General features: G+C 36.3%; 1 protein-coding gene across 2 annotated transcripts in view; it reads left to right on the top strand.

Annotated features, from left to right (window-relative positions):
* The window catches only part of FZD3 (frizzled class receptor 3), an 85,472-nt gene extending 73,115 nt beyond the window's left edge, over positions 1-12,357 (top strand). For both annotated transcript variants that reach the window (XM_026518921.4, XM_057310191.1), the window contains 2 exons: positions 1,664-1,897; positions 11,749-12,357. In XM_026518921.4, coding sequence (XP_026374706.1) covers positions 1,664-1,897; positions 11,749-11,962 — 448 coding nt within the window. In that variant the 3' untranslated portion in view covers positions 11,963-12,357. The remainder of the gene's footprint in view (positions 1-1,663; positions 1,898-11,748) is intronic.
* The last annotated feature ends 688 nt before the right edge of the window (positions 12,358-13,045 follow it).

The following is a 13,045-nucleotide window of genomic DNA, read 5'->3' as shown; positions in this document are numbered from 1 at the left end:
TTGTGTGACTTTGGAAAGTTCTCTAATCCTTTAAAACCTCAGTTTTTTCATCTATGAAATGTAGATCACAGTATTTATTCTTAATAGGTATCTATTCACAATAAATAGATAATATCCTCTTGGAGATACCCTCTTAGGACACTGAACTCCATAATAAAAACATTATTAAGAAGGATCAAAGGAGAGTATATGTAAGATACTTGGCACAATGTGGGTACTCACCAAGTATTAGCCTTCCTTTAGCCCTTCTACCTCACCACTAAAAACAATAGTAGTAGATCCTTTTGTAATCTGAAAACTTAGAATATATGCTCTTTCTCGGTGTATGATCCAATCTATATATGTTGGAGCTTTATTTTGCATGAAATTGTTTATCTGATTTTAACTTTAACCTCTGATTCTCATAGTCATTTATATAAACTGAGACTCTGATCTTTGTGACTACTTAACTGACTCTTTTATCAATTTAATTACTGCTTTGTTCATTATCATAAACATCTATCTGCTTTTAACCTTTTCGTAGCAGTTAAAAACTTTTGTTCTTTTTTTTTTTTTTTTTTTTAAAGATTTTATTTATTTATTTGACAGAGAGAGACAGCCAATGAGAGAGGAAACACAAGCAGGGGGAGTGGGAGAGGAAGAAGCAGGCTCCCAGCGGAGAAGCCTGATGTGGGGCTCGATCCCAGGACTCCGGGATCACGCCCTGAGCCGAAGGCAGACGCTCAACGACTGAGCCACCCAGGCGCCCCTAAAAACTTTTGTTCTTGACAATAATTCATCTCCTTAAATTTTTTTCCTTAAGCCTTTAAGATGTCTGGTAATTAATTTTATGTTAGCTTAAACTAATTTTTCATACATTTTGTTCCAATTGTGACCGCTCATGTTTATTCTAGCACTGAACATCTGTTTCACCATAAAACCAACTTGTGGCCTTAAAACTAAACTGTTCTTACAAGTTGAAAAGTATATCTGTTGGGGTACCTGGGTAGCTCAGTCGGTTGGGCATCCAATTCCTGATTTCAGCTCTGGTCATGATCTCAGGGTCGTGGGATGGAGCCCCACATCTGGCTCCACACTCAGTGGGGAATCTGCTTAAGATTCTCTCTCTCTCCCTCTGCATCTCCCCCTGCATGCATGTGTGCGCACTCGCTCTCTTGCTCTCTCTCAAATAAATCTTTAAGAAAATATATATGTATATATACACACACACACGTATCTGTGCTACAGTGAGGCCTCCAATACATCCATAAGCCGTGCAAAAAAAATTTCTCTGTTGTAATATCTTTGTAATATTTCCGTGTACTTGAGAATCATAAATTTCTTTAATTGAAGGGGACTTTTTAGAAATGATGAAATTGTATAGCTTCAACTTTCTAGATGAGGAAAATGAAGGAAGGGGGATAATGACTTGCCTAAGATCATGTATTTATTGAACTAAAATTCAGACTTCCTTATTCTAATACAGGATTCTTTCTATCATACCACTTTAGAGTACAGATTGACGTGATCTTTGTTAAATTCTTCCCTGTGTCAACAATATTACCTTATATCTCTCCTAAAGACATTATTTGGAGAGCAATTAATTTCAAGAATAATGTCAGTGTGTCACATTTATTGGTCTATAGGGATGTTTGTATCTTAAACTTAGTATTTTATTTTCTAGGATAGTGAATGAGAGCCGGCAGGTACTACAGGAACCTGATTTTGCTCAGTCTCTTCTAAGGGATCCAAATACTCCTATTATAAGAAAATCAAGAGGAACTTCTACTCAAGGAACATCCACACATGCGTCTTCAACTCAGCTTGCTATGGTGGATGATCAGAGAAGCAAAGCAGGGAGTGTCCACAGCAAAGTAAGCAGCTACCACGGCAGTCTCCACAGATCCCGTGATGGCAGGTGAGTTTTATTGCTAGCTTAGTTTATTTCATATGTTGAATTAGAGTCATACAGCTTAAGAAGGGAGAGTAGCTAATTCTGAAATAGAAGTTGGACATTATTTGTATCTTTTTTTTTTTTTTTAAGATTTTATTTATTCATTTGACAAAGATAGAGACAGCCAGTGAGAGAGGGAACACAAGGCAGGGGGAGTGGAGAGGAAGAAACAGGCTTCCAGCAGAGGAGCCTGATGTGGGGCTCGATCCCAGAACACCGGGATCATGCCGTGAGCCGAAGGCAGAGGCTTAACGACTAAGCCACCCAGGTGCCCCTATTTGTATCTAAAAAAATGTTTTTAATTGAAGTATAATTAACATACAGTGTTATATTACTTTCAGGTGTACAATATAATTATTCAACAATTCTATACAATACTCAGTGCTCATCATAAAAAGTATACTCTTAATCTCCTTTATCTGTTTCACCCATCCTCCCACCCACCTCCCCTCGGGCAACCAGTTCTCTGTATTTAGGAATCTTTTCTTTGTTTTGTTTTTCTCTCTTTTCTCTTTGTTTGTTTATTTTGCTTCTTAAATTCTACATGTGAGTGAAATCATATGGTGTCTTTTTCCGTCTGACTTATTTCATTTAGCATTTTACCTTCTAGATTTATCCCTATTGTCACCAATTGCAAGATCTCATTCTTTTGGCTGAATAATTTTCCTTTTTTTGTATATAGCCTATCTTCTTTATCCATTCATGTATGGATGGACAGTTGGGTTGCTTCCATATCTTAACTATTGTAAATAATGCCACAGTAAACATAGGAGGGCATATGTCTTTTCAAACTAATATTTTTGTTTTCTTTGGGTACATACCCCGTACTGGAATTACTGGACCGTATGGTAATTCTGTTTTTAATTTTTTGAGGAACCTCCATACTGTTTTCCACAGAGGCTATACCTGTTCACATTCCTACCAATAATGCACTAGGGTTCCTTTTTCTCCACATCTTCACCAACATTTGTTATTTCTTGTCTATTTTATTTTAGCCATTCTGACAGGTATATATTGATATCTCATTGTGGTTTTGATTTGTACTTCCCTGATGATTAGTGATGTTGAGCATCTTTTCATGTGTCTGTTGGCCATCTGTATGTCCTCTTTGGAAAAATGTCTAATCAGGTGCTCTGCTCATCTTTTAATTGGATTATTTGTTTTTCTAGTGTTGAGTTGTATAAGTTATTTAAATATTTTGGATATTAACCCCTTATTGGATATATCATTTGCAAATATCTTCTCCCATTCAGTAGGTTGCCTTGTTGTTTGTTGACAGTTTCCTTCACTGTGCAAAAGCCTTTTATTTTGGTGTAGTCCTAGTAGTTTAATTTTGCTCTTGTTTCCCTTGCCTGAGGAGACATATCTAGAAAAATGTTTCTATGGCCGATGTCAGAGAGATTACTGCCTATGTTCAAAGGCTCCAAATTGCTACTGAAGAAGTAAAACTTGCACTATTTTTACAGATGACATGATACTATATGTAGAAAACCCTAAAGACTCCCACCAGAAAACTATTAGAACTGATAGATGAATTTGGTAAAGTCACACGATACAAAATTAATATACAGAAATCTGTTGCATTTCTGTACACTAATAATGAAGCAGCAGAAAAAGAAATTCAGGAAACAATCTCATTTGCAACTACACCAAAAATAATAAAGTACCTGAAAATAAATTTAACCAAAGAGGCAAAAGATCTATACTCCAGAAACTATAAAACATTAATGAAATTAATTGAAGATGACACAACAAATGGAATGATAGTCCATGCTTAAGGATTAGAAGAACCAATATTGTTCAAATGTCTGTACTGCCCAAAACAATATGCAGATTTAAGGCAATCTCTGTCAAAATACCAACAGCATTTTTCACAGAACAAAAACAAGTAATCCTAAAATTTGTATGGAACTACAAAAGACTCCACATAGCCAAAGCAGTCTTGAGAAAGAACAAAGTTGGAGGTATCACAATCCCAGATTTCAAGATATACTACAAAGCTGTACTAATCAAAAGAAGATGGTATTAGCACAAAAATAGACACATAAATCAATGGAACAGAATAAAGAGTCCAAAAATAAACCCACACATAATATGGTCAATTAATCAACAACAAAGGAGGCAAGAATATACAATGGGTAAAAGACAGTCTCTTCAACAAATGATGTTGGGAAAACTGGACAATAACATGCAAAAGAATGAAACCACCATCACTTTCTTGCACCATACACAAAAGTAAATTCAAAATGAATTAAAGACCAAATGTGAGACCCAAAACCATAAAACTCCTAGAAGAAGTTGAACATAAATAAGCTTTTTGAACTTTGCTAGGTACAGTTGCCCTGGGTTATGGTCAGTCTTAAAGCCAGTCAGAGGAGTTTAGAGGTTTAGACCTGATGCAGTAACAAATATGGAGGCATCGTAGCATATAGAGCAGGGAGAAGGCCAGGATGAAGGTGGATATGTTAGTAAGATTAATTTAGCAAACAATTATGTAATATACACTATGTCAAGCACTGTGCTAGGCTCTGGGAATAAGATGATTTAGGCATGATCTGTGTTCTTAACAAACTCAAAGTGAGTGTAGTCAGTATTAGTGTTGTAGTTAAAAACATGGGGTCTGGAATGAAAATCCTGTTTCCTCATTTGTAAAATGGAAATAGGAATATCTGCCCCTTTAGGGATGTTATAAAGGGGTGCCTGGGTGACTCAGTCGGTTAAGCGTGTGCCTTTGGCTAGGTCATGATCTCAGGGTCCTGGGATCACGCCCCATGTTGGGCTTCCTGCTCAGCAAGGAGTCTGCTTCTCTCTCCTTCTCCCTCTGCCCTTCCCCCTGCTGTGGTCACTCTCACACTCTCTCTGTCAAATAAATAAATAAAATCTTTAAAAAGAAAAAAAGTGTTTTAAAGAGTAATTGAGATAATATGTGTAATTGCTTGGAACAGTGCTTATCTCAGTAAGTAGCTGATATCAACTTCTATTATTATTGTAAGTGAACAAGTGAGGTAAAATATAAGTATCGTTGTAGAGTCTAGAAGTTGGTAAACTTTTTCTCTAAAAAGCCACATAGTAAATATTTTAGGCTTTGTGGATCATATGGTCTCTGTTGTAACTATTCGTTTCTGCCACTGTAGCATGAAAACAGCCATAAATATGTACAGTCAGAATGGGGATGGCTTTTCCAATTAAACTTCATTTACTTATCAACTAAACGTTATTTATAAAAATAGGAAAGGGGCCAGAGTTGGCCAACCCCTGGTTTGTAGAAGCAGTAGTAGCATGGAGGAGGGAGTGAATCTGGTCAGGGATGGGATCAGAGAAAGCTTCACAGAGAATGTTTGAGAGGGCTGGATGTGTTTTCTTGTTAAATTTGATGAAGGTGACACTAGAATTAGAAACTTCGTAGGAGCTTTGCAATAATTCAGTTGAGAGTTGGTGAAGGCTTATTAGGTAGGAGAGTAGTGGCAGGGGAAAAGAGAGCTGATTTGAAATATAGGTACAAAGAAGAAGTTATGGTTGGTTAAAGATTAATAATAGCTGGATAGAAAGAATATGCCAAAGTGTTTTTGTTTGGTTGGTTTTGGGGTTTTTGTTTTCAAGATTTCTAGTTTGGGAAACTTAAAGAATGAAAATGCCTGAAATGGAAAGTATTCTAAGCTCACTTTAAAACATCTGTTTCGACAACTGTCTTATATTCTTCCAGTCTCATTCCAGCCTTTTTCTCTGTCTTCTCTATCCTCTGAGTGTAGGATACGATTTCTATACTTATTCTTTTTAAACCTTCTGTTTTTTTCTCTCAGATTACTTTCTTTTGCCTTCTAACTCAGTCACCTATCTGTGTTTTAAAAAAAATAGCAGTCTTTCCTCATGGTATTTTTTCTCTTTTATCCATTTCTTTTTTCTTTTCTTCCAGATTTTTGAAATATGTTGAATATTTTCTTTCTACCTATTCCATCCTTCATTTTGTATATATCCAGTCTTTTTTTTCTTCTTACCCACCTAAACTGTGCTTTCTAACATCACCAATGACCTGTTTTTTAACCACATTCAAAGATCCTTTCATTTTTTTGCCGTTTTCCTTCCATTCAACACTCCTATATGAGAAGCACTCTTCTAAGTGTTGGGGACACAGAGATGGAAGACAGAAGAGTAGACAATTATAATGCACTTTAATGGATACAATAAAATCATATACAAAATGCTTTGAGATCCCAGAGAAGAAAACCATTTAACTTATTATTAAAAGTCATAGAAAACTCCACAAGCAGGATTTCTACTTTGAATAGGATGCAGAAGAGGCAGTTGAAATTAAAGACAGGGAAACAAAGTATGTGAAAGCAAGAAGGACATACAGGCAGTTATGTACCAGAGGATAGCTAGAGCATAGTATATATGCTTGGGCAGATGAAACATGCTGAAGAGTTTGGATTTTTTTCCTGATAGAAATAAGAAGCTATTAAAGGACTTGAAGCCTTGGGGTAATAAAATCAGATTTGTGTTTTAGAAAGATCATTTTGAAACAGCATAGGAGAGAAGACTGTAAGTAATTCCAGTTGGAAAGTTTCTGCAATAATTTATGGGTCCTATCTTAAAATACTCATAAGGAGAGAGGGGCTCTAAGAGTCTTTTAGAATGTGTTTTGTGAACACCACCCTCTGTGAACTAACTCTCAGCATTATTTGACATTTGACATTATTAACCTCATCCTTTTCATTAAGGAATGAACAATTATTTATAATATACCTCCTGTGCATGTGGTATTCTATGTATAGTTATATAGAAGAAAGGTAAGGCATAATTTCTGCATTGTAGGAGCATAAGTTTTTTTTTTTTTTTTTAAGATTTTACCCATTTATTTGACAGAGAGCACAAGCAGAGGGAGCGGCAGGGGGAGAGGGAGAAGTAGGCTCCCTGCTGAGCAGGGAGCCTGACGCAGGGCTCGATCCCAAGACCACAGGACCCCAGGATCATGACGTGAGCTGAAGGCAGATGCTCAACCTGCTGAGCCACCCAGGTGCCCCTAGGAGCATAATCTTATAGGAAAGATAAGACATATTTACCTAAAAGCCAATTACACAATAGTGCAAGTCAGCATATAATTAAAACAGTGAGTGTTAAAGATGATTGATGTTGTAGAACTTTATAAGGGAAAGATCAGATTGGCCCATGAAAATATCTTAGAGGAAATATATAGGGTGAATGAATGGTAATAAAAGATAAATTCATATTGAGTAGAGAATTTCTGAAGGCAATGAACTATAGAGTATTTCAGCATCTGTAATCTAAATGGAACTGGAGTTTAGATAAGAAAGTTTGTAATCACTAATATAAGGTAATTGATAATTAAAATTATGAGATGAGATTACTTGGAACATAATAAAAAAAGAACAGACCAAGAATGAGACCTTGGTTTAAATACTTAAAGTAATGAGGGGCACCTGGGTGGCACAGCGGTTAAGCGTCTGCCTTCGGCTCAGGGCGTGATCCCGGCGTTCTGGGATCAAGCCCCACATCAGGCTCCTCCGCTATGAGCCTGCTTCTTCCTCTCTTATGAGCCTGCTTCTTCCTCTCCCACTACCTCTACTTGTGTTCCCCCTCTCGCTGGCTGTCTCTATCTCTGTCAAATAAATAAGAAATAAAATCTTTAAAAAAAATATTAAATACTTAAAGTAATGAAAACACAGGAAGAATAGCCAGAATGTGATTCAAAGAAAATGCTTATTGACATATGAAGGAATCTATAAAAGTATAGTGTTATGAAAACCAGAGGATAGATTATGACTTCCTATAATGGTCTTTCCTACCTCTCTGCTTAATCAAAATCATACCCATCCTTTAAGGTCTGCTTAATTCCCATATCCATGGCAGTTCATTGCTTTTTAATCATTTTTTGGGTTTTGACCTATTTTCCGTACAGCTGTCTTTTCTCAGCTAAGTTTGTAACTTCTGGAGAATGAGAACTAGGTGATGGACATCTCTGTATTTCCCCACAATACTTAGCATAGTGCTAGGCATATATCACTGTCTATATATTTGTCTGTCTACCTATTGAGAGACAAATCTGTTGAGTAACTAATGACTTTAGAAATAATGTGGGCATTTAGGGGTGCCTGGCTGGCTCAGTCGGTAGAGCATGCAACTCTTGATCTTGGGTTTATGAGTTTGAGCCCCATGTGGGGTGTAGAGAGGAAAGAAAGAAAGAAAGAAAGAAAGAAAGAGAGAGAGAGAGAGGGAGGGAGGGAGGAAGGAAGGAAGGAAGGAAGGAAGGAAGGAAGGAAAAGGAAGGGGAAGGAAAGGGAAAAGGAAAAGGGAAGGGAGGGAGGGAGGGAGGAAAAGAAGGGGAAGGAAAGGGAAAAGGAAAGGAAAGGGAAAAGGAGAAGAAAAGAAAAGAAAAGAAAAGAAAAGAAAAGAAAAGAAAAGAAAAATGTGGGCATTTCCCAGGAATTCAGGGCCCAGAACTAAAATGACAGTCTACTAAGGGTGTTCTGTGTGGTACGTGAATACTCATACTGTAAGGCCCTCTGCCATAGCTAGAATGTCAGAGCAGATCTGAAAGATTCTGAAACTATGTTGAACCTAAAAGTCTAAATAGGGGTTTTCATAATTCCAGAAACCATCTCATGGAGATTTCTTTCTTATCTGTCAGTTTTTAAATTTTTATGTTAACACTGTCTTTTGGCCATTGTTTTTTCATTATCTCATGGTATCTGATTATGAAATCACACACACACACACACACACACCCCTGCTTCTCAGTATTCACTCTAATTATTGAGGGTAATTATTGATCTCAGTGCTCCATGAAATAAAATAGACTGAGGCAAATACACCTACACATGTATGTCAACTTCAAAGAATAAGTAATTGTTAGTTACATTAGAGGATGGGTAGAAAAGGAAGTGGATGAGTAGGTAGGTGGAGGTTTGGGAATGAGTGATTAGGTGGTAAGTAGGTGACATGACAAGGGAAAGCTAGGGAATGAATAGAATGATATACTGGTTAAACCAAAATGAATTCAATTATTTATATTAATGGCAGCAACTAGTATAAAGAATCAAAAAGATTAAATCATCTAAGTTTCTTTCATTTTGACTTTGGAATACACCATATTATCTTTTCAGCAAATTAACCATTCCTATCATTTTGCCTAAGCTTATATTAAAATTAATGTACATTTTTATATTGTGTATTAAAGTAGATGGTCACAGTGTTGGGTTTTTTTTAAGTAATTTATTTATTTTGAGAGAGAAAGAGCGGGGGGGAGGGGCAATGGGAGAGGGAGGAAGAGGAAGTCTTAAGCAGAGTCCACGCTGAATGTGGAGTCCGATGTGGGGAGTCCGATGTCATGACTCTGAGATCATGACCTGAGCCAAAACCAAGAGTCAGACACTTAGCCGATTGTGCCACCCAGGTGCCCCAGTCACAGTGGTTTACATGACTGGCAAAAGAGAAGTAAATTTGGTAATTCCCATATATACAGTTGAGATTAAACACTATAATTAAATTTATTTTTCTGTGTTGTTGATTCCTAATTATCCATGGGCAGATTGTTCATATTCTAGAATTTTGTGGATAACCTTATATTTCACTTAAATAAATCAACATAACTCAATATAGTAATTTTTTTCTATGAAAACTATCTTTTGAGTCTTGTTAAACTCAAAGATTTAGGTTTTATTTTAGAAAATACCCAATTCATATTTTTAAATAATCATTTGTTTTTATTTTTTAATTACTTTAATATCATTCATTAAACTGTATCATACTTTGCTTTTTTCATTTGCCATATTTATTTGAAATAGATGCTTATGAAGTCATTTGAGAAGTGAAAAATCTCCAAATTACCTGGCAAATTATATTTGGAGAAATCTTTCACTCAATTTAGGGCAATAATCATGATGTCATGATGCAAAATAATAATTATTAACTAGAATAATAAACTCATTCTGAAATATTTTCATTTGCAGTGTAATTATTTTACCAAATAGGTAATGATCTTGGGTTCATGGGATCAAGCCATGTGGGGACTCCACACTCATCAGGGAGTCTGCTTCTCTCCCTCTGCCCCTTCCCCCACTGTGTGCTCTCTCATTCTTTCTCCCTAAAATAAATGGATAAGTCGTTTAATAAAAATAAAAAATAAATAAAAGGACTTCTCAGTTTTTTTTTTTAAATTTTATTTATTTAAGAGAGAAAGAGAAATCATGAGCTGAGGGGAGGGGCAGAGGAAGAGGGAGCCTGTAGCTGGCCCATCCAGAATCCTGGAATCATGACCTGAGCTGAAGGCAGACGCTTAACCCACTGAGATACCCAGGCACCCCAGGGCTTCTCAATTTTTAAACTCTGTGATCTGATGGAAACATTTGACAAGCACTTCTATAAAACTAGTTCACCTCAGTAGTTTATGAATCAGTCTTTAAAATCTTTAAATTTTATAAATGATTTACATTGAGCCATGAAATTTGTAATTATTATGAAGAAATGATGAATGATTTTGACAGCCAATAGGTCCTCAGCTGCTTATGATTCATTCTTTTGATGACCATTTTAAAAAGTTTATTTTATTTTATTTATTTATTTTAGCAATAGAACAAGCACACATGTGAGCAGGGGAGGGTGTGGGGGGAGGGGTAGAGGGAGAGAGAGAAAATCTTAAGCAGACTCCATGCCCAGCGTGGAACCCCATGCCCAGCGTGGAACCCCATGCAGGGCTGATCTCATGACCCTGAGATCACGACCTGAGCCAAAACCAAGAGTCAGACGCTCAACCAACTGAGCCACGCAGGCTCCCCTGATGACTATTTTAAAAAGGAATGGCCTACTATATCCTTTTTAATTTTAGCAATATTCAAGTAAAATTTAATATATATTAATTAAAGTTACAAATTATATTCAGGTACATTTTTTTAGCTTCGTTATCCTAAGTTACTTTTTTACAAAGAGGTGTATGTTAATGTGTGTTTTCTTATCTCTGATGCTCCCACTGTTGTCTTCAAGATAAGCACATGATGGAGAGAAGACTGCCTGCATGCAATACGCAGTGCAGCCCAGTTCACATACATTGTGCTTCTCAAAAGCTGGGTCTTGGGCTAGGGGTAAAGAGAGAATTTGCTTTATCTGGAACATAGGTTACAAATGTTATGAGAATGTTACTAGAATATTTAGGTAGATGTAGCTTTTATGAAATAGCATCTTCATAGCCTCAAGCCCTAATGAAAAGTAATTAAGACATTTACAGGTAGTTGTTCAACTGTTAACTGGGCTATCTAGAAAGAAGTTGTTGGCACATACTGTCATTGCCTGACAATTCATTCACCTTTTTTTTTTTTAGGTTACAGTAATATCTCCTCTAATTTCATATGGTCCCTCTTTCAACCCTAGTCTTTCAGTAAAATTTGAGTTTGTTGTACTACTAATTATAACCAGCCTTATGGACTCCCTGAGACAATGCTGTATTTCTTCTATTGTTCCTCCTCTGCCAGAACACACCTCATAACCCAAAATTCATTTGAATAAGGAAAGTATCCATACTTAGCATATAGTTCTGTATCAGTCAGCTCTATTTAACCTTAGCTTCTGTCCCTTTGCAAGGAATAAAACCTTAATTCTGAATTTAATGAGATGGGTTTCAACCCTTTCTGGTCAATCATGTGAGTAAGTCTACTTTTTGAAATTACTGTAATCATCAAAAGTTGGTTGTTACTTTTTCACTTGTTGGTTTCCTAATCATTTTACATAATGAGGCATTTTCATGACAATTCTTAGTTTTCTGGTGTGTTCTGTTACCTGCTTCAAAATAAACTCTTGTATGTTAGGTATACTCCCTGCAGTTACAGAGGAATGGAAGAGAGATTACCTCACGGCAGCATGTCACGACTGACGGATCACTCCAGGCACAGCAGTTCTCATCGGCTCAATGAACAGTCACGACATAGCAGCATCAGAGACCTCAGTAATAATCCTATGACTCACATCACACATGGTACCAGCATGAATCGGGTTATTGAAGAAGATGGAACCAGTGCTTAAATTGTCCGAAGGTGGAAAACGTGTGCTATTTAAAAAGCAGATTTTAGTCTTTGCCTTTGCATGACTGATTGCTGTAACTCACTGTTACCATGCTTTCAGTCAGGTGCAGATTGTGTCCATTGGAAAAGTAAATTTATGCTTTTTATATTGCATCAAACTTGGAATGTCAAGGCATCAAAAATGCTAATAATTATATCATCACATAAGTAACTCTTATTTCTAGGTTATGAAGAGAGAATTATTTGTCTGGTAAGCATTTTTATAAACCCACTTATTTTATATTTAGAAAAACCCTAAATGTGTGGTGACTGCTTTGTAGTGAACTTTCATATAATATCAATTAGTTGTGAGATAACATTCTGGTAGTTGTATTAATAAAACAAAATTTCAAAATTAAGGAAATTTTCTATGCAAGGTTTGTTTCTCAGATGAATAGTTGGACTTTGTAGTTTTCTTTCCACTAAGTGAAAAAGAACTATGTTTTTAAACTGTAGGAGAATTTGATAAATCAGCAAGGGTATTTTAGCTAACAGGATATAAGATCAGCAGAAGAATCCGAATAGTCTACTGAAGGCTCTTTAAAAATTCTATCAATATAATCTTCATCCAGAGACATACAGGATTAGGATTAGCAATGGAATAAAAGGCGGAGATGGACATTTTTTCTCTATAATTGTGCTGTCTTTATTACTTTTGTAAATATTACTTTTACTGGCTGTGTTTTTATAACTTAACCATATGCATGGTGGAAGAAGTTTAATTTATAGGCATCTTTTCCCATGTAGTAGTATTGATTCACAGAGAACTTCGTGTTCAGATCTGTTTCATGGAGGCATGTAATAAGACAAGCATCACACATTATAAACTTTTTTGTGGGAACCACAATTACAAAATGACAAAATGTTTTCTGTATAGTCATTGTTGTATTTTTCTGCAGTGAGATGTGATCTTGCCAAAGCCACCAGATCTTGGTACCCAGGCCCCTCCTGTCAGTGACTTGATTGTCTGCATTTGCATTGCCCAGTAGCCACTAGGCTACAGCTTTTTGCCCCATATTCTTGTTTTCAGATTCTGGATCATCTT

The sequence above is a fragment of the Ursus arctos genome, unplaced genomic scaffold (genome assembly GCF_023065955.2).
Source record: "Ursus arctos isolate Adak ecotype North America unplaced genomic scaffold, UrsArc2.0 scaffold_11, whole genome shotgun sequence".
NCBI lineage: Eukaryota > Metazoa > Chordata > Mammalia > Carnivora > Ursidae > Ursus > Ursus arctos.
This window is presented reverse-complemented; position numbering and strand designations above follow the sequence as displayed.